The sequence below is a fragment of the Symphalangus syndactylus genome, chromosome 13, assembly GCF_028878055.3.
Source record: "Symphalangus syndactylus isolate Jambi chromosome 13, NHGRI_mSymSyn1-v2.1_pri, whole genome shotgun sequence".
NCBI lineage: Eukaryota > Metazoa > Chordata > Mammalia > Primates > Hylobatidae > Symphalangus > Symphalangus syndactylus.
In genome coordinates, this window is record NC_072435.2 from 73,547,935 (window position 1) to 73,571,032 (window position 23,098).

General features: G+C 33.7%; 1 protein-coding gene across 9 annotated transcripts in view; it reads left to right on the forward strand.

Moving 5' to 3' along the window:
• The window catches only part of NAV3 (neuron navigator 3), a 908,101-nt gene that overhangs the window by 853,082 nt on the left and 31,921 nt on the right, over window positions 1-23,098 (forward strand). For 6 of the 9 annotated variants that reach the window (XM_055236272.2, XM_055236267.2, XM_055236269.2 and 3 more), the window contains 7 exons: window positions 1,103-1,186; window positions 10,706-10,817; window positions 17,229-17,350; window positions 18,358-18,378; window positions 19,059-19,231; window positions 21,442-21,595; window positions 22,801-22,975. In XM_055236272.2, the coding sequence (XP_055092247.1) occupies window positions 1,103-1,186; window positions 10,706-10,817; window positions 17,229-17,350; window positions 18,358-18,378; window positions 19,059-19,231; window positions 21,442-21,595; window positions 22,801-22,975 (841 nt within the window). Of the gene's footprint in view, window positions 1-1,102; window positions 1,187-10,705; window positions 10,818-17,228; window positions 17,351-18,357; window positions 18,379-19,058; window positions 19,232-19,536; window positions 19,603-21,441; window positions 21,596-22,800; window positions 22,976-23,098 lie in introns of all 9 variants that reach the window. The other 3 variants (XM_055236270.2, XM_055236268.2, XM_055236266.2) reach the window with 2 other exon arrangements.

A 23,098-nucleotide genomic window follows, 5' to 3' on the forward strand; every position in this document is an offset into this window, starting at 1 on the left:
TGCCTCAGCATTTCAACTCTGCTATAAGTACATGGAGATATATTTTATTTAAGTCATCTTATTCATGTCTTTCAAAAAGAAAATAATTTTTGGCCAAAGATTTCCAAATTTTGCCCCATATATAGGTATAGTTTATTATAGACTTAGTTTGCAAAATATTAAGTCCGTATATCCTTTTAGGGACACAATAAAATTTTATCAGTTTGAGATAATGTACCTGTAGTTCTACCTCAGGCCATGGTGAGAGATTGAAGTGCCTCTTCATTTTAATATTTTGGGTTCAAGTTGTTGCATAAGGGCATGCAAATGGAAGCTGGCCTATTTTTGAGCTTTAATAAAATTGTCAAATACTTCTTAATCATAAGAGTTATAGTTATGTACTACAATATGTATAATTCTCTGATATTTAAAATAAAACCCGAAAGCCACAAAAGCTTACTGTGAAATAAAATATGATGGAATATTATTTCTAACTGGCTTACCTACATTTCCTTCATTGAAGGGGATATGAAGTAGAAAAGCCCTTTTATTGAAAAGAGTTTGGAAAGTAAAGATAACTCTTTTCGATTCGATTCTTTGTAAGTAGAAAAAGAGTAAAGATAATGTTCTAGCTGTCAGCAGATGTCTGACACTTGACGGAGCGTATCATTACAATAGAGCAGCTAACAATATCTGCAAAGGTCATCATGAAAGTATAAAAATGAGGAACATTTGTCCATTGTCCATTTCAGTGACCTCTTTTTGGGCTTTAAGTCTAAAAACTTGGCAGATCAGAACTTTATATTCGACATTTTGAGTGTCAAATCTCTACATGATGTGCAAGTCAGAAGGAGTTATTACTTGCAAAATACCATCTTCTTTCAGAAGTTAAACTCACATTAAATGTCAGGAGACTGAAACACTGATTTTAAGAAGACAAAGCTTAGAAAAGATGAATGAAAATGTGTGTTAAAGAAGAGTCACCAGTCAGAGCTAATTATGATAGTCATAGTATTTAAAGAGTTGGAACACATGAAATTAAGCATTTTGTAAAATGAAGGCTTTTCATCCATCCACATAAGATTCTGACATTTAAACTATGTTTCTTCCATTCTGTTCACAGGCTCACCTTGTAGCAGCTTTTGAAAAGAGCTTAGGGAATATGACTGGCCGATTGCAAAGTCTAACTATGACAGCGGAACAAAAGGTATGTTCAGAAATTGCCACTGGAGACTGAAAGAAGACAGTAAATTGCATAGGATTCTTAAATAATACCTGAAGCTCCTTACAAATAATATTCCAGGCTGAGTGCAGAGGCTCATGCCTGTAATCTCAGCAGTTTGGGAGACCAAGGTGGGTGGATCACTCAAGGTCGGGAGTTCGAGACCAGCCTGGCCAACATGGTAAAATCCCATCTCTACTAAAAATACAAAAAATACAAAAAAAAAAAAAATTAGCTGGGTGTGGTGGTGGGTACCTGTAATCCCAGCTACTCAGGAGGCTGAGGCAGGAGAATCGCTTGAACCCAGGAGGCGGAGGATGCAGTGAGCCAAGATCACACCACTGCACTCCAGCCTGGGAGACAGAAAAAAAAAAAAAAAAAGAATAATAGTGATAAAATAACGTTCAATTCTATACTAAATTAAAACAATGATAATACCTTTCTTTTCAGATTTTAATTTAAAAATTTTATCAGTTTACTCCATATTGGAACACACGAAGGCACACAAAATCCTTTCTAGGCAGTCTATTAATTTACTTCTGGATGGAACTAGTAAAAGAATACTGAATGTTAAGAAAGAGAAACAGTCACATAAGAGAATATTCTGGGAGCAAATTGTTATGCAGTTGACAAGAATCACACTTTGTTAAGAACTTTCACAAATACGTGGTCACTAAATCCAGCTACAGAGCATGGCTGTAGGCTATGCTATAGAACATGGCTGTAGGCATAGCTACAGAACATGTCTGTGGGCTAAGACACACAGGAAGGATGCCTGGGACAGGTGTTAGGACTCTGCCAAGTAAGGGACTTCAGGTTACAGCAGCTATGAAACAAAGGCCAATCCTGTGTAATTTTGAAATAACAACTAGTTGCCATCTAGGGATATTACTTTTGAAGAAAAGTCATTTGTTATATCAAAATGTTTAAAATGAACCTAAAGGATTTTATGGTATGAAAGAGGGTATACCAAAAAGAAAGGAACGGAGAATTTAGTTCACAAAGACAAAAGTATTAAAAAGGTCCATACTGCATAGAAAGCCTGGTCACCTTTCCTGTGATGAGCAGTTAACTTACTTCTCTGCTGTTAGTCCAGTGGCCTTAACTTCCGTGGATGGGTATCAGAAATAGGTGAAGCCTCTAGAATTGTATGGAGTGTGTGTGTGTGTGTGTGTGTGTGTATGAAAACTGTAAATGTGCATAAATGATCATCTAATTCTCAAAAAGACCCATTATATCAAAAGTTTTGGGTATTTTCAGGAATGTGTTCCTCTATCCATAGGAATGGCTTCAGTTCTGTCTTTAGATTCTGTAAGGTATGTGATTAGCTTTACAAAAGTAGTATGTATTACCAAATTTTGTCACTTTACAAAAGTTTATTTTTAAAACACAGAATGAATAGTTCAATGAAATCAAAAGAGAAAATCGAAAATTCTTATAATTGCCAAGTATTACTAGCACATTGTATTCTCTCTCATATTCTCCATATACCCTGCCTGTGAGAGAGAATATTATCCATTCCTGGAAAATCTGTTCTAGCACAGCTAACAAACTCCTTTTGAAACATAAATTTTCCCTTCCTTCCTCCCTCCCTCCCTTCCTTCCTTTTCTTCCTTTTTCCTTTTCTTTCCTTCCTTCCTGTCTCTTTTCCATCCTTCCTTTCTCCTCCTTTACACCCTTCCTTCCTTCTTTTTTCTGTCTCCCTCTCTTTCTTTTTTGCTGCAGCTTGTCACTTCACTGTGTAATATAAGAACCCAGCAAATAGAATTAGAAGGCTTTTTAGAGCAGCTGATGGGAAAGAATAAAAACACTGGGCCCCAGTATTCTTGAATGAGAATTCTGGCTATGTCTGTTAAAAGCTGGGTAATCTTGAGCAAGTTTATCTAACCTTTCTTGAACCTCAAATTCACCTTCTTAGAAGTGGAGATTATAATAACCACCTTGTAGGATCACCATGAGGAGTAAGTCAGATACTGTTATCATGTCACATGCTAGGGGCTACCAAAAAATATTACCTTCCTTTACATTTCTCTTTTCCCCTTGAAAATTATAAGATAACACCAAATTCCTCACTGGGCATATACCAAGCATATTGCTGGAAACAAGTGTTAGAATTTAAGTCTCAATATCTTTAATAAGCCAAAATTAATAGAATTTTGTCCTCCACCCAATATTTTCTTGAACCCTGTTATATCTGTAAGTGAATTTTCTCATAGAAACTGCAAAAAAAATGTAGAGGTATGTTAACTTATAATGCCTATGATTAAAGCCCGAATATTTAAAAATAATTTCTATAACATAAGAGATTTTATAATGTGTCTACATTATCCTTAAAATAACATTGCCAAAATTATAAAATTTTCTCAGAAGATATCAGAATGTCTCATATTGTCCTTATCACTTTTTTAACTGAAAATAAAATCACTTTTTTTTGAATTGCAAACTGTATACACACAACAATCATGGTTAACTAGTTTATTAATTTGAGATTATAACTTGCCTATTCTCAAAGTGATATTTAAAAGCCTATAAAATTATTTGCAATATGAAATGGTATAATTCAAGGACAGAATCTAATTAAAACCAGTAGAATAATGTATATAACAATATACCTCAGCCTAGATAATTACTACTGCAAGGCACTGAACTGAATTGAATTTCAAGGAAGCTATGGTACAAAGGGAGATCGTTAGGTGTGTTTTATTCTCATTTTCTGGCCAGAAGAGCATAATTTAGACTGAAGAGACAAACTCTTTGGCACTAAATTCAAGGACGAATTTATTGCCAAGGTTTTTAAATTGGGGTCATGGAATAACAAAAGACAAAATCACTGTTCAAATAGACATTTCTCTAAAAGCTAAGGGCATAACATTTAATCATATTTCACTAAAGGCATTTCTTTAGGGAGCTGAGATAAAAGGGTATATTGCTCTCTGGTGATTCAACAATCCTGAGAAAAGGCTTGTGAAGTATAGAGCAGAGATTCTTAAACTCCCTTCCCCAAGTTATAAGGTTCATTTGTCTATTTAGTCATTCATGAAGTTTATATTGAATTTGTGCTCTTCTAATGACAAAACAGTACAGACAATATAGATATAGAATGATAGATATAGGTCTATATCTATAGACATACATATCTACCAGAACTCTAAAAGCATATTGTACATATATGTAATATTCCACATGGAGTTGATATTTCTCATATATATCACATATATGTATCTCTTTATCATGGAGTTTATATTTTAGGAGGTCACAGATGATAATAAAAATATAATTAAAACAGGCCAGGTGTGGTGACTCACACGTGTAATCCTAGCACTTTGAAAGGCCGAGGCAGGTGGATTCCCTGAGATCAGGAGTTCAAGACCAGCCTGGCCAACATAGTGAAACCCCATCTCTACTAGAAACAAAAATTAGCCAGGCGTGGTGGTGGGCACCTGTAGTCCCAGCTATTCAGGAGGTTGAGGCAGGAGAATCACTTGCACCTGGGAGGTGGAGGTTGCAGTGAGCCAAGATCATGCCACTGCATTCCAGCCTGGGCGACAGAGCAAGACTCTGTCTCGAAAAAAAATACATATACATAAAATATATATATATACATATATATATACACAAATATATGTATATATAAAATACATATATATAATATATAATTAAAACATATAGGATTTCAGGTGATGATAAGCACTACCGAAAAAAGTAAAGCTGAGAATGAGGATACTGAGAAGCTGGGTTGGAAGCTAAAACACGAAGTAACAAAGGCCAAGGTGGTTACATGTTCTTGATTACATACTTTAAAAATGGATAAACTAAATTAAGACTCAGATTCTAGTATTTGGGCTTCACAGTGTGATTTTCAGCAATCACATGGCATTAATAGCCTGAAACTACATCAGAATTGTTGTTTGATTTATAGACCAAAATAACTCCCTTGAATAGAGAGGGATTCACTCCTAACACTTTTCCTATTTCCAGATGCCAAATAACACTGAATCTCTTGCCAAATTTGTGTGGCAGAACACTGGTTTTATATACTTATAGCCTAGTAAGAAAGAAAAGACATGTATGAATAACTCAGAAGGCAGAAAATTATCATGCTATTATATTCAGTACAATTTCATGTGCATTCTCAAAGGAAACATCTGCAGAAGCAGGAGAATTGCTTGAACCCTGGAGGTGAAGGTTGCATTGAGCTGAGATCACGCCACTGCCCTCCAGCCTGGGTGACAGAGAAAGACTCCGTCTCAAAAAAATCAAAATTACAAAAAAAAAAAAAAGTTAGTGATCAATCTGGCAGCATTTTCTGAAAGTTAAACAGTATTCGCAATAGCTGCTAAAAGAAGACATGTTATATAATAGTAAGTCTGTAAGTAGGTAAAAATTAAGAGAATTGTTAATATGCTTGCTGGGGAGTGAAATTATCTCTAGGCATTACCGTGTACCTAACCTAGGACTCAGTAGACTATGATATTGGCGTAGTTTGATCAAGAATTTTATCCTGATTTCAGATCGTTGTCTCTTCACCAGCACTTCTTCACCAGGATTATATGAAAAAAATTAAACCTAATGCCCTGAGGCATCCATTATATGTGCTGAAATAACTTCTTTTCTCACCATCTAGAATGGTACTAGCTATGTACCACTCTTGTCAGAATCAAGGAAATTGCTACTCAAATCATTGTGCAGGGCTTAATTTTCTCACAGAATGCCAGTTGAGAAAGGCTCAACTTCCAGGAATCCAGCAAACTATATTTTTATAAGTAACATTTTTACAGAACTACTTCTAAATCCTTGTGTTCAAATTTACTAAAGCTATATTCACAGCTAAATATTTCAGAATTTAAAATTTAAAAGACTTTCAAATTAGTTCCCTGTAGCTGTCATGCCAAGGCAATTAGAACATAGGTTAAGGTGTGATAGGTTTTTCTTGTTAGAAGGTCAGAGCAGGGCAGAGAAATATCCCCTTGTATGAGTGGAAGCTCAGATATTGACTCCTATGCTAATCATAAAGCCTAGTAGTTTGCTCATTTGTTAACTCTCTGAAACTTTTTTTGGGGTGACTATAAAATGGGAATTGAAACCTTCAAAATGAGGGAATTTGAAACCAAATATTTGAAAATAGATAATGCTGCAACTAAAAATTTAGTTGAATATGATTTTTACATTAACTCTCCCTAATTTACATTATGATATCTGTCATCTAGAAGTGTTTTTAAAAATATATATTGCTGGAGTCAAATGATGCATCCCTTAATCTTTAGGGCATAGAATAATGTGAATTTAAAATTTTCAAATTACTTACACTACTGGTATTTGGTCAATGTAATTTATTTGAAACTAGACGCAATAGGGATGGCCAGGTTATTTCAGTAGAACAATTAGCAAGACTTCAGATGCATGGTGAAGTGGGGAAGGGAGGACCTGTTTAAGGAAACTAGGGCTGGGAAGTGTGAGATTAACTTAAGGAAACTAGAGCTGGGAAGTGTGAGATTAACTTAAGGAAACTGGAGCTGGGAAGTGTGAGATTAACTTAGTGCCAACGTGAGGACCTAAAAAGCAGATGTGGTGGAAAATTTAAACAGGCTTGCCTAGAAGGTCAAGTTAGTTGATGACACTTGATGAGATTGTCCCAAGCTTTGGGATTCTCAACAAAGTCTTTATTAGTGAGAAATTTGGAAAGAGATTGGGTATAGTTAAGAAACTGGGTTGGAAAGACCACCAGGAAAGGCTAGTATTCTGACAGAAAATTTGATCATTTTATTTGGAAGAATTTCAAGCCTGACCTGAATGAATTGTTTAGCCTCAGATACATGCATAAAACTGTGAAAAGAGACATTGACTCCATTCAGCTTCTTTAACATGAGAAACTTTCATGGAAAACTAGAACTTTACAAGCTCAGCAGGTGTTGGGGGCATCATTATCTTGAATAGCTCATTGGAGGAAAATGAAATCTTAGTTTGGTTCTCAGGTTTTAAAATATCTATCATTTTTGAAAAGTGTGAAGTAACAAAATATGATCTGATTGTCTTATTCCTAAAATCCTTTGCACAATTATCCCAGCCTCAATCTTCTCTTTAGTATTTAATGAGAATAAGAAACTGGAAATGACTGAATTGGAAGAGTAGACTTTAAATCCGTATCTTGATGGCACATACATTTTTTCAGTTTTTTTCTGAGTGATTATTAAGGATTCTCAAAACTTGAGTGTCTTCTATGTTTCCCTTCAACATGAAGAAATTGTATGAAAATATTTTTTAAATGTCTAATGATTTTATAGTTAGCGATGTCGGGAATTCATTTCTAATCATATACCTCATCCAAACTCCCCACTATGGACAAAAATAAAATAAAAATTATTAGTTGCATCTGAAGGCCACATTACAATTTCTATGCATTATAGAAACCTGAGAAAATATACCTTAAAAAATAAATGTGAACTAACCATAATTATGAAGAAGAAAAATGAAAACTAGAAATAAACTATTGAAAAATTTGTATGTATCAGTTTAGTTTTTATTTTAAAATTCTTTATGTTTATCTCTATAATACTATTGGGAAAGAGAGAAAGGAAAACCTGACTGTGTTCTCCTCCAAAGGAGGTGATTCCACTGATTTAGCCAAAATAAGACTTCCTGGTTGTAATAAATAATACAGTTTTTGATGTTTTTTATATGGTACCCCACTCACTAGGTGATCAGATACCCTCCTGCAAAAAAAATAAAAGACATATGCAATAAAGTTTTATGTTATTCTTTCAAGGGGAGACACATCTGTTTAACACAGACCAGACCATTTCAACAAAATCATCCCAATATTTATGGAGATCATAAATCAAGTGAAAAAATATATTCATCAACAACTAAACAAACTACATTAAATAGTCTCGACGGACATTTTCATTTTTTTTCTGACAGGAAAACAGGTTTCACAAGTGTGGAGACATTTTACCATGGCTTTTAACAGTGAGGAAGGATATTTAAATAAAGGGAAAAATTATATGGAAAGCTCAGAGAAAAGAGATGGGTGTGGCTTGAGTGCAAGGTGAGAGCAGATCTCATTAACTGAAATGAGAGAGAAGGAAGGAATTTTGCAAATATGGAAAGATAACTAGTGCAAGTTTGAACAGATTATGTCAATCAATGTAGAATTTGGCTATCTTTTTAATCAAAGACTATGGAATATTTTATAGGTGTTTGCTTATACTCATAAAGTTTTAAAGAAATAACAGTATGAATTTGGTTGAACTAATTTTTTTCATAGATATGATTCTCTCAAGTTATATAGCATATATTTTTCTTAACTAGTTATTCTTCCTTTTACATATATTGTGCCACATTGAGTAACAACTAACCTGCTAATATCTATTGCTTTTTAAAAGATAATTAATATTAGAAAGTGATCATTTTTCTGTTTCATATTAAACATGATATTCTGAAAAAGCAACATTGCCTGAACGTTCTACATTTTATCTTTTTGAAAACAGGTTTTATAAGAGATTTCTCTTGAACAGCTGAACATTTTGACACTGAAATAAGTCAGCTAACTCAAAGCTAAGCTTAATTGTTTGACACTGTTGGCATGAAGTCTCATTTCCAATTTTTTCCTTTAAAGCCACAGGCAAATGTTTTAACAGACTTTAATCCATAGTACAAGCATAATTGATCTTAAATTTAAGGATAAAAATCTGATTTTAATTAGAATTTAATATGCATTCTAGTATTTATGTTGTATAATTAATATTTACATTCCATGATTCCACTATGTACCATTTATTTCTTTTTGAATAAATTTCCAGTAGGAGCAGATTGAATTTTCAGTAAATATTTTATTTCTTGGGGGATATTTTTAAATGGAAAATATATTAAGTTTTGGTAAAATCTGTTGCTAATTTGGCAGTGGACAGAATATAAAAATTGGAGAGACTGAGTCATTATGATGCATTGGGTCTGACTTTTGTCATGACACTGGAAATTTCCCACAAATATTATATTCTTGTTTTATAATAAATATAGTCGAAATGAATTGCAGTCAAGTATTTGAAGACCCATCTATAAATTTAGGAGGTTACTGTTGATTTTTCATTATGAGAGATTCTTCCACTCATAAGCTACTAAAAGTGCATAAGAAGATCTGGTTGTTTGTTTTAAATGTGACTGTTTTCTATCAGGAAGATGTCAGGTATCCAATGAAAATAGATATATGAGGTGCCAGGTATCTATTTCAAACTTGGATATCACTTCAATTAGCATCATCTGTCTTTTTTTTTTAAGTGTCTAAGGTTAGAATACTCACCAGATATTCCCATGTATGAAACAATTTTCTGCAAAGGCTGCTGTTGTTGATCTTTTTAAAATATATATTCTGGGAGGCATTGAGTAAAGAGAAATTATTTACCAGAGAATGAAGAACCGAGGCCCAATTCTTTGGCTTTCTGCCAAAGATGCTAAAGGCAATGAAGAATGACAAATACATTACCAAGGAATTCTCCCTCTAAGAGGCTGACAAAGATCTGATTTTTAGGATCATATTACCATCAAGAAAGATACTCCTTGTCACTGAGCTTCTAATGGAAATATGGTCTATACTGAAACAATACTCAGTTCTTTTTCTTTTTATCTTGTTTTGAGTTATTTTATCTTCCAAAAATGAGTTATTTCTGATAAAATAATTCACTTAAATAACTATGAAAGTTCAAATTTGTGCAAATATTTTTATTGGGACATATCTTAAAATTGCTGTAAATTCAAAAAGAAAATATATGCTTTATTAAAATTTGATCTGTAAGGTGCTTTGTTTGTAATTTAACTATTATTTAAAAATTATATAATACATATATTTTTATTTACTTTATCCCTGTGTTGCTTTGGCTTGGTGAGACTAGGTCTCCACATTAGGAGTTTTACTGAATGAAAAAGGATCAGAATGTAACATGACTTTGATATGGCATCAGAATTTAATAAGATGACATTTAATAGGAATTAGGGGTAAGTTCCACGTTTTACACTTAAATACAAATAATCAATTTTGCAGGCACAAAATACTTCAAACAAAATCTGAAATCATTCATTTGACAAAACTTCAGGTTTGCAGTTGGCAATAAATACAATACAATGCAACGGTGCAATAGTGATATCTAAATATCTAATGTAATCATAGGTAATATTAGTAAGTGTGTTATCTGAAATGAGTGGTGTGATATTCTGCTTTACTTTGTACTGGTGAGTTCTGGGTGCCACCCTTTGAAAGGAATAAAGACTATTCATATCTCTTTTATAAGACAATAACTAAGAAAAACAAACAAACAAACAAACAAAAACCACCTCCTTTACTTTAGCTAAGAAAGAAGTTATTAGGTACAACTTGACAAGTTCAGCTAAGCATCCAAATCTTCCAGGAAGTTGTTACTACATAAAATCAAACCTTTTTAATTCAACTATGAGCAAGGAGATTTTATTTTTCTTTCTGGTTACTAAAGCTTCCAAACTCTGTTTATTTCACAGGAATCTGAACTTATAGAACTAAGAGAAACCATTGAAATGCTGAAGGCTCAGAATTCTGCTGCCCAGGCGGCTATTCAGGGAGCGCTGAATGGTCCAGACCATCCTCCCAAAGGTATATTTAGAAATCATTTCATTTCCACCCAATATAATAGGCATCTATTTTATTTATCAATTACAGTAAAACTGCATTTACTCAGTGTCACTGCCTTTTATAATGAATACGTTGGTATTAATGTGGTCAGAATCCTAGAATTTTAGAACGGTGACTTTCATTATCAAGTAATTTTTAAACTGATCTTAAGAAATTTGGTTCTATAGTTGTGTACACATCTCTCTACTTGATTCAGTGGAGATGGAGATGGAGTGGTTGGTTAATACATGCATATCTGACTTCAGGCAAAACAAACTCATTAATGAGTATGATAATCTAGATCTGTATTTAAAAATGAAATAGTCAATATGATGATATAGCAAGCAGTGGGCATTGGGAACAACTTTTCCTGGATGGAGGCCATAAAAAGGTTCATTTCCTGTAGATAATTTTAAAACAATAAAAACAACGGGTGAAAGGTAGGTCTGTTTTAAATTATTCCTATGCTTAAGCAATTCTAAACAATGAAAATATTTCTGCCACTGCCCCATCCCTGGGTTCACCACTGAAGAAATGTTCATTATTAATATCGTGTCATTTTTTTCCTTTACATTGGTTCTATTTACTCATTTCCCGACACTTTTCAATGGCATTCAATGAGCTCAACTCTTTCCCAGCTTAAAAAATCCTGTCCTAAAACATGAATGCCTTATTATCTCTCTTTTCATTTCCAGAAGAATTCTGAGACAAATTTTATGAAATCTTTCAATGTCTTCAGCCACCAGCCATCTTTAGACCACTGGAGTGTAGCTCCTTTTCCCTCCACTCCACCAAAACAATGCTCTCCAGGATCAGTAGAAACTTATATGACACTAAATTCAGTAAAATATTTAAAATTCTTATTGTATTAGAAAGACATGGAAACAGCATTTGATGCTGATATTCATTTCTTCCTATGTGAAACATTCAGTTTTTCTAATGTTCATGACATCATACGTTCTTGGTTTTTCTTCTGCTCCTTTGAAATATTTTTTCAATATTTCTTTTGTAAATTCACTCTTCTGTATCCATTTGTTAATTGTTGATATCCTAAGCTCTCTTCCATTATGATTCTATGCATCCTATTTAAAAATATATAGAAAATCATCTCATAATCTAGCTGTAATTTTTATTAATGTGCTAATAGCTAATAACTGTCAAATCTAGGTCTCCAGGCCAGACTCTGTATATACAGCTACCAAGAGAGAACTCCACGTGGATATCTTTGGATGTCTGTTTTGCATCTTCAACCTAACGTCTCCAAACTTGCACTTGTCTTCTGTCTCAGACCTGCTGCTCCTTCAGTGCTCTTTGCCTCAGTAGATAGCACCACCATCCTTCCATTTAGCCAGAAATCTAAGTATTCTTCATAACTCCTCCTCTCCTCATTGAATAAATTACCAAGATCTGTTGATCCCACTCCTTAAATATCTCTTGGATCTGTTAACTTTTCTGTGATTTTACTCTCGCGATCCATCACCTCTCTCCTGAACCATGACCACAAACCCCTAAATAGCCTTCCTCTTCTTAATCTTATCCTGCTTTAACACCAGTCTTCACGCTGAAGCCAGAATAGTCATTGAGAAACACATCTACAGGTATCCCATTGCCTTTAGAATGGAATACAGACTCCTCCACATGACATCATCTCTCTTCACCAGCTTCATTTATTCAACAAATATTTATTCATAACCAATTATGTGCCAGATGATGCACATATAGACTTCTTGTTCTGTTATTGCATTGCATATTCCATATTTCAGCTATCCTGAATTTTTTTTCAATTCTTCATAAGTTCTTAATGAATTGTGTTCATTCCATTTAGAATATTCTACCTTGTTTGATCAGCATAAAAACTAAAAACTTTTTGAGACACTGCAGCAGCAGTGAAACTAAATATGCTTCCTTGACCCCTACACTGAATGAAATCCCCTGTGATATGTTTCTGGAAGAAGCAATACTTCCCTTCTTAAAATTACATTATACTATGGGGCTTTTGTTTAAGGTATGTCTTTCCTGATGTACAATAGTAGAGCTTGTTTTTTCACCCTTTTGAAAGACATCAAGATGCCCACGATGATGTCTTGCACATAAAAGGGGTTTATTTGAATTTTTAAAAGAAGAATAAAGTAATTTTTAAATGAATTTCAATTTAAATGTTAGGAAAACAATTATATAAAGTGAGATATGCCTAAATTGAAGGACAAAGTAGTTCTGTAGGGGCTACTTCTTTCAAGAATTTAGAAACTTTCCATGTGGGGGAGTGATTTATGTGATGCATGGAAAATTACTGCATATTTAAAGCTTATCTTAGAGCTATAATAAAGCAGCTTATGTTCTAAATCTTCATGTCGTAAATAGGTCCAGAAGGGATTTAAAAATCCTTAATCCTTACTTTCACACAGCACAAGTCACCGAAGTGAAACTTGCTGAAAGGATTCCTTTTATCTTAGGCAACAGGTAGCTGAATATATCTACAGAAACTGAAAAATTGGAATTCCTTTGCTCAGAAATGTGGAAGGGGTGGTGCTTAAGGTGAAAAATAACAGCTAATATCTACATTGGTCAAGAAATATTAAAAAATAATTTGCTAGGTTTTAAAACTAACAAAAACCACTGGTTATAAGGGATTGAATGTATACAGGATAGTTAGATTGTATTTCTGTAATATTAAAACTCAGCATTAAATTTAATGAACACAAAGTGATTCTTATCACACTGACTATTGACATTACATGGAAAAAACAGTCAGTTGGACTGATTATGTGTCTTTCCGTGGGTTATTAAGGTAATTGTATGGTGTATAAATTTATATTGGAAATCACATTGAAATTCACTTTTAGAGGCCCTTAAAATATTTATGTAATATATATTTTTAACATATGATCTTAAAAGATATATTTGGAGTGAGGCAGCAGTTTTATAGACAGGCCTGACTATCACAAAACCACACACCAATTTGTGAATGTGTTTCTATTTCCTCTAAATTAATGCATCACATTCATTAACAAAGTTTGATACATGACTATAGTCTATAATAAAATATTTTTGTTTACAAACATATTTAAACACCTGCTATTAAGTATAGGCATTAGCAGATCTTAAAATACAAAGATTTAAAAAATTACCCTGTGGTCACGGAGCCCACAATCCACTGCAAAAATAATATTTGTGATAAGAAATTTGAAAGTTGAAGGTAATAGAAAATTTTACCTTTATTTTTAAAAATGTACCATCGCTTTCTAAGTCACTACTTCTGTGTAAATATGGAATTGTTTTTCCTTGATATATACCAAATATAGTTGGATAACACATGAATTAAAATTCTGTCAGCACTAATTTGTTTTTTAGAAATAGTGATAGGCAAACATAGTTATATTGAATGAAAAATTAGAATCAAATTTATTTCACACTATGTATTGATTGATACCACATGCCATATGCTTGTATAGCAATACAAGGTTTGGAATTTATAATGGTAAACAAAATAGATACGGTCTTTGTCTCCATAGAACTTTTAGTCTAGTGGGAGAGCAGAAAGCAAATGAATGTATGTGATCATTGGTGAAGCTAAACCTGTATACCAAAACAGTTATAAGTTCCAAGATGGACAATAATGGGTACCATAGGGAAGGAGGGTACCAAGGTACCTACTGTAGGTTACATAGTCAGGGAAGATTATTCCAAGGTAATAATATTTAAGTGAATATCCAAGGAATAATTGTCAATCACTTTATAAGTACTGAGGGAGGAGTATTTCAAAACAGCTTTGAGGCAGAAAATAAATTAGTTTCTTTATGGAACTAATGTAAGGAAAATACTAAGCAAACATGTAATAAGAAGAACACGGTTGATGAGTTAAGAACTGACAAGATTACTGAGGGATTGTAGGCCATATTTAGAAGTTGAATTTTTTTATCTATTCTTATTAAAGTGAGAAGTTATTGGAAGGTCTTAAGTGGAGAGTGATGATGAAGTTTGCCTTTTAAAAGAGATTTTTCTAGCTATTGTTTACAGAATGCTTTGAAGATGAGTAAGTTCAATAGCTATACTTGCTGTAAAGGTTATGTTGGTAGCTTGAACTGGGGCAGTGGTGACACAGAGGATGGGAGATGGAAAATGACGAGTGAACAAACACATACCTGAAAATTTCACTTTAAAAGTAGGCTTCTCCATTAATTCAGATTGCTGATATTCATTTGGTTGGCCATTCTTTACTGAACTTTATGATTCCCCGTATACTGAATTAAATACTTACAAGCACTAAAAAGAAATTGTTAGGGAACAGTAAAATGCATTTCCTTCATTTCACAATATTATTAATATTATGGCTTTGCTAATCTTTATTGGTGAATGCAGTCATAATTGAATGTAACTGATACTTCCAAGGACTACTTTTGACCTAGGATTACTATCTTTTTAAAAATTTAGTATTAAAGAAGTCGAACACAATTTATTAATTCTGGATATAATAAAAATTCTGAAATACTTTAATACTTTGTGCTTTTCTATTTGTGAAAGTTAATTATTAGGAACGAGCTAGCAAATGCTACTTCTTTTTCAAAAAGCTAATGGCCAATCCTAGCAAAAATTTAAAGCACGAAGATATACCTACACATATTCTTCTATTGTCTATTTATATGATTTCCATAATAGTTGGTTAAAGGATACTGGATTCCTTTATTGTTGAATTAAAACCTCCTACATGAAAACCTTGATTTAGGTTTAGGAGTTGGTAATGTTTTGGCATGCAAAACCAGTTAATATTCTCATCATTACTTTTTAAAACAATGTTAAGGGACAAATTCTAGGGATTGTAAAAAAAAAAAAAAAAAAAAAAGCTCTATGTGTTTCTTCCTGTAAAATTTTTCAGCATGATTGTCTCGGTAGAAAAATTAAGGGACTTATTGATATATATGTATATGAAGGTGAGGATACACATATACACACATATGTATGTAAATACATACATTACATGTCTATCAATACATACATACTCATTTATTATACGTTTTGAAAGCAACCAGTTATAGTTTTGTTGCCATGGATCATTTTTACTATTCACTAAATCAGTCAATTGAAGAGGCTTGATTTTATGGTATTAGTTTTTTGGAAACATCGTCAGCTTTATAGTAAATTTTGACATCTTACAACTTCCACTGAGATTTTTTTGCTTGACTAATCTGCCTTGATGCCAATAAGTATATTAATGGAAATGGACTAAAAGCAAATGTGACTTCAAGCACAATTTTGTAAATTTTCTTACTGTCTCAGTAATACTTAATACTAGTGCTTTTAGGTAGGAAAATTTTCAGTTTGTTTTATTTTTAATAACTATAAATAAATCTTAAAAGTTGCTTGTATAAAAGAAACGGATACCTTTAAACATGATTAAATATCAAATGCTACTCTCTTCAAAATATCTTAACTAAAGAAGCACTGCTTGCTCTTAGAAGTTAAGCAAGGCCATACCATATGCTGTGCACATGGCTGTTAACACAATGGATATTAGAATCAGCCTAAGGCTGAGCCTGGCTCCACTATTTTTCAGCTATGTGACCATGTGAAAGTTATATTTAGTAATTAAACTCATTTCAGTGGTTTGCTTTAAGAATAAAATTAGGTACTCCGGGGGCATATCGAGCATATTGTAAAACCTAGTTTTATTATTATTTGTTATTGGTATTACTATTACTATTCTATAATAAGTCATGGGCAGGCAGTAGGAGTACATTGGAAGAACTGCACTGTCTTAAATATGTCCGCTGTTTAACTCACAAACTCAGTCTACCTAGGCTTTCTTTGGAGGATCTGCCTTTCATTGGCTGTTTGACTTTGGCCAAATTACTTAACTTCTTTTCACTTCAGTTTCCTCATCTGTGAGATTATGTGCTTACGTGACTTCAAGATTTGTTTTGGCTCTAATATGGTATGATTCTATGAAATGGAAAGTTAATACATTTGGCTCTAGTAACTGTATTTGAAGCATGAATATTAAAAAGGCACAATTAATTCTCATTCTATTATGAGTTTCCATTTACTCTTTGAAATTAATCATTCAGAACAAATCATTTTGGAGGAGCTGTTTGATCCAGGTATTCAGTAGAAATCACTAGCACAGCATTTAATTTTAGACAAAACTCAGAACTCATTAAACTGCCAGGGCTGTGGACTTATATGAGATTCCCATTAAATCTTAATGTAGATAACTCAGTTAATTAAAACAAATGTGGTTGTACTTTATTAAACTTCTAAAGTCAAAACTGCACTGAAATTATCTGTACAAAGCCTTGTTGACCTTTTAGAGAACTTCCTCTCAAAAGACCTAAAAGACTTATTTGTTCAGATCGAGACTCTTCATGAGTCAATGTGATACTCTTCCTCTATTGCTAGATCTTCGCATCAGAAGACAGCATTCCTCTGAAAGTGTTTCTAGTATCAACAGTGCCACAAGCCATTCCAGTATTGGCAGTGGTAATGATGCTGACTCCAAGAAGAAGAAAAAGAAAAACTGGGTAAGTCACCATCCTTCATCTAATTCAGAAGCTTATTAATGCATAATGTGTTAGGTCTTTTTCTTTGGGGCTTTAGTGATCTGCAGTAGTTTACAAAGTGTCCCATTCAAGCTACTGACACCTCAAATGCTGCACTCATCACCAGATTGGAGTGGCATGTACTGAAAAGCATACATTTTAATGTTGGGACTAAACTTGGGTTTGAATCATCACTATATCTAGACCTTTTGAGGGGCCTGAATTTTCTTACCAATAAAAAGATAGTTAATAGCAATTATATTTATTTGTGAATACATTTATTCACAGATGTTATCTTATTTTTCTATAGTATAACTATAGAAACTATATAGTATAACTATAGAGTTATACTAAAGAAAAATAAGATAACATCTGTGAATAAATGGCTTAAAATAGGGGTTTATTGTGGGGGTAGAGATGAAGGAAAAGTGAAAAGATGATGATGATGGTGATGATGATGGTGATAGTGGTCTTGGAGGAAAAGGAGGAGAACGGGAGTTAATAAAGGGAAAGAAGAAACCATGAAACTCTCCTTCCGCCTTTGGAATCAACAGTTACCTTGTGAATAGTTTCACCCTAAAAGAAATCAACCACATTAGTGTCTGCTTGATGTTTTTAACCAAGAGAATACAGCAGAAATATAGAAATGCACTTTAACAGAACTGTACCTTAAGTTTGCTGTGATATAATTTATGATATTGATCAATAGCTAAATAGCCGAGGGGAAGATACTGTTACTGCAAAAAATTTAAAAACAATTGAGTCAATAATTTCTTTTAATACCAAAAAAAAAGGTAGATTTACAGTAAATACAACTCTTGATGAAATCCAGACATTATTGTCAGAGAATTTTACTGGAGTGCTTTCTACAAATAATGAAAGAAATATCTTTTTGTCTTAAAAAATGTTTATACAGGTAATATTTTAAAATACTGATCAGCCTTCATTCCCTTGATTTGTAATTCCACACTCTTTCATGTTTCTGCAAGGTGAACTCTAGAGGAAGTGAGGTGAATATAAACCGTGGACAATTTGGCATGCATCTATAAAAAAACCCTACCTTGGCATGAATGCTATTCATTTTGGCAGTAGGCTTTTATACCTTTTAAAACAGATTACCTTGTATGTCTTTTCTTTGTGTCTTTTCATTTTAATCTCAAATTTTAAAGAGATGTAAAACCACTTTCTGAATAGAGCTGTAGGGGATACCAATTCTGGTTTTGAGTAGTCTGGGATTGGAAAATTTGAATAGAAAAATCACAATTAATGAAGTGTTAGGTGAATTTGATTTCATTTTGCTTTTTAAGTTTGTACTGTCAGCAGGACATGACTTGATTGTAGCGCTAAAGTGGCCATTTAAAACAAATTGCCTTGAAGAGAGAAGCATTGGGAATGGAGATCCCTTCAAGGTACTTAGTTTTAAATGAGTGCTCTGACAGCCATGCCCTTGACCTTGCACTATTTAAAAGCCTTCCATGTTTGCGCTGCGCTGGATTAATACAAGAATAAAATGAACACACAAAACACGGTATCTTTTTTTTTTAGAGATACTGTGCTGCAATTGTTAATACTCTGCTTGTACATACTGACCCCAGGCAGTGGCTAGGATGGCATCTGCAAACTAACGCCCCAAAGCAAAAGCTCTTCAAGTGCAAATAGACAAGAAGGGTAATTTCTGTCCTTGTTTCAGCTGAGAAGTTCTTTCAAACAAGCCTTTGGGAAGAAAAAGTCCACCAAGCCTCCTTCGTCACATTCCGACATTGAAGAGCTTACTGATTCATCCCTTCCAGCATCCCCCAAGTTGCCCCATAATGCTGGTGACTGTGGCTCAGCATCCATGAAGCCCTCACAATCTGCTTCAGCGTAAGTTGCTCCTTCTGCAAAATGCAGAAATATATTTTAAAAACAATTTTAGATGAAGGCCATATTTATGTTCTAACCATATCTGTACCAATTATTTTCAGATTTTTCTGAGAATGATGGACAGCATTAGTTTCTCTTTTCATATTTTTCCTTTCATTGGTTTCTTTCATTTTCATTTCTCTTTTTCATTTTCGTATGTTAGAATTCAAGTGTTTCTTGATCTCATTCTCCAGTTTTCTAAATCATGATTCTCACTTATTTTCACGGGCATTTGTCCATGTATCTGTCTAACTGTGTACATACAGGTCACCCCTTGTCTGGCCACCAAAGAAACGACAAAATGGCCCTGTGATCTACAAGCATAGATCTCGGTAAAGTGGAGTGTGATGCATGAAAATTGCAAAGATCCAGGTTCTAACCTAAGTAGTGTTTGCTTCTGCTTTTTCTAAAATCACTCACATGCATTTCAACAATAAATACCGTCTCTGTTTTTTCAACTAAAATTTGGTTTCCTAAAATCAACCTGCAATCCAGTTTTCTTTGATTCTATTAGTTAATCTAACCTAGCATTTTTATGATATCCCACTTTTTGGTAGTACAGTAGCCCCCCCTTATCTACCAGGGATACTTTCCAAGACCCCCATTGGATGCCTGAAACCACAGATAGCACGGAGCCCTATGTATACTATGTTTTTGTTTTCTATACATGCATATGTACATATGATAAAATTTAATTTAAAAATTAGGCACAATAAGTGATTAACAGCAATAATAGAACAATTACCGAAATATTTTGTGATAATAGTTATATTATTGTAGTCTGTATCTTCCTCAAAATACTGTTTTTGTTTTTTGTTTTTTTTTTTTAAACAAAGTCTCACTCTGTCACCCAAGCTGGAGTGCAATGTCAAGATCTTGGCTCACTGCAACCTCTGCCTTCCGGGTTCAAGCGATTCTCCTGTCTCAACCTCCTGAGTAGCTGGGATTACAGGCATGCACCACCACGCCTGGCTAATTTTTTGTATTTTTAGTAGAGACGGAGTTTCACCATGTTGGCCAGGCTGGTCTCAAACTCCTGACCTCAAGTGATTCACCCGCCTTGGCCTTCCAAAGTGCTGGGATTGCAGGTGTGAGCCACTGCACCCAGCCCAAAATACTGTAATATTTTTGGACCATGTTTGACTGTAGGTAACTTAAACCACAGAAACTAAAATTGTGGATAAACTATAATTGTGGGGGACTACTGTACAAGAACGAACACATTTCAAATATAGGAAAGTGTTCTGGTGAGATAATTCTCTGTGTTATTTACTATTTAAATCTAATTTCCTTGTATGCCCATGACAACAACTAGCATAGAACTCATATAGAACAGGGCCACTGTGCTTTGCCCACATAATTTTATGATTTATGCAGAAAGGAAGAACATGTCACTGTCATTTGTGGCCAGTAAAGTAGTTCTCAAATTTTAAATGGAAAATATGTTATTTAATATAAAACATTATTTTGGCAAATTTCCTGCAAAGCTGTCAACAATACAATAAAACAACACAAGAATACAATATGTTTCCTTCAAACAGCCCTCAGCTAGCCTGCTAGTAGGGGTTGAAACCTGTGATTTAGCTGTGATCTCCTAAATCAGCTGAGTCTAATAGGAAGGTTGTATAACTCACCCATTATTTAAATGTCCAAAAGTAATCTCTCTAATTTATTTTCTACAGTGTTTAGATTGGATTTTTATGGTAATTAAAGACAGTATTGTGGCAAAGCTTTTTTTTGCACAATTTTACAAAAGAAGAAATCAACATTTTAAGAATGTAATAACTGCTTTTATAAATGAATAGTCACATGTTGCAAATAGAGGTTTAAGTCCCTTGAAAATGTTGGAATGAAATGTAGTAATCTATGACTTTTCTGCCTATAAATATCACCAATAAAAGAATTTTTAGGATTACTTTATACTCAGTAATAGTAGACTATTTTTAAACTTTAAAAAATAGAAAAAAGATTAAAAGAAAAAGCTACTTCCGTTTTGAACCTGTGAATGCATAACTGTTTGTAAAACTCTCTCCTTTTCTCTAGGTTTTGCCAGCAGCACACCATATCTGTACCAGCTAGATAATATTGCAGTTCAGCCTTTAAAAGAGGCAGTGCTTTTCTTAATCCTCTGCCTTCCCCAGGCCACTGATTCTGTTTGTTTCCTTCTTCAGGATCTGTGAATGCACAGAAGCTGAGGCAGAGATAATTCTGCAGCTGAAGAGTGAGCTCAGAGAAAAGGAATTAAAATTAACGGATATTCGGCTGGAGGCCCTCAGCTCTGCTCATCATCTTGATCAGATCCGGGAAGCCATGAACCGGATGCAGGTTGGTGCTGAAGCACTTTCAAGGAATAAAATGGAGAAACAAAAAAAAAAAATGCTGCTTATTCTGTTCTCTTGGTTAACACAGAATAAATTCCACTTGGAAACCCACCTTAGAAATGTACTCGTTTATTCAGTCTTTGCAACTCATTTCTTAGTACTCAATTGAGAATTTTGTCAAATCCAATTTTTGGAAGTGGGATGCAAACTGGCAAGCTGTATTCAAGAACCATTCAGGATACTGTACTAGTGATTGGATTGAGGTTGAGAGCTAAGTTTTTAGAGAAGCTACTACAATTCTTGCTTCTTCACTTTTCCATCATTTACTTATATTTTGGCTTTTTGCCTGTTCTTTTGAAATCTGATTTTCACATACTTTCACCAGTTTTCCACTGAAATACAAAAGTAATGAGGAAACTGTAGAAATTCAACACAAGCTTTCTGAATACGGAAGTAAAAGTGATTTAGAATGCCATCTGTAAAAGTAAAGCTTTTGTATTTTTTTAAGAAACATCTAAAGGCTAAATTCAGAACCAGTCTGTGCTCAGACTAAGTTTGCATTTTATTATTGTATACCAGTAATCACTTGGTACCACAGATGACTGCAATAAGACAAGCTCATTGCTGAGCAGATTCATCTGCCACTGTATATGTTCATCTAAAGGCTTTTGTTGTTTTTTATGAGCTTAGTGTCCCAATTGGAAGGAAAAAAATCTTTTTCAGATGTTAGGTATGATTTTGGAGTAATTTTAAATCACCTTATTTACATTATTTTTGTTTTGCTCTGTCTTTCAACTGTCCACGGATTTATAACAATATTACAAATGGCATTATATGCTTATAAGATTTTAACATCACCTTTAAAATGAGAAGTGTTACGAATGATTCCATCATATTTTTCTTAATTCAAATGAGATCAAGTCCTGGAAAAATTCTCAAACACATGATTTAGTTAAAAAATAATGATAAACATGTCGAATGGTTGGATTGTCTATATTTGTGAATTCAGCAACGTATAATGTATGAGAGAGAAAAAGGTTAAATTTCCTTCTTGGGAAGGAAATCCTATTTCATATCTTATATTTATTTATTTAACATATTAACATGTTTTATTTAACAAACAAGCTAATTAACTCTGATAAAAGACTTGGTGCTCTTCTCTCAATCAAACCAACTGAATTTTTTTCATGTTTTCCATCTTCTTAACAGAATGAAATTGAAATACTGAAAGCTGAAAATGACCGGTTGAAGGCAGAAACTGGTAACACAGCTAAGCCTACTCGGCCACCGTCAGAATCCTCAAGCAGCACCTCCTCTTCATCTTCCAGGCAGTCATTAGGACTTTCTCTAAACAATTTGAACATCACAGAGGCTGTTACCTCAGGTGATTTAGTGCACATGCTTGCCTGAATCACAGCATGCCTATGAGTTAACGGGTGGGAAGCCTAGAATTTGGAGAACTTTACATACTCTTAAAAATGTTACACTCTAATTCTCAGACATAGTC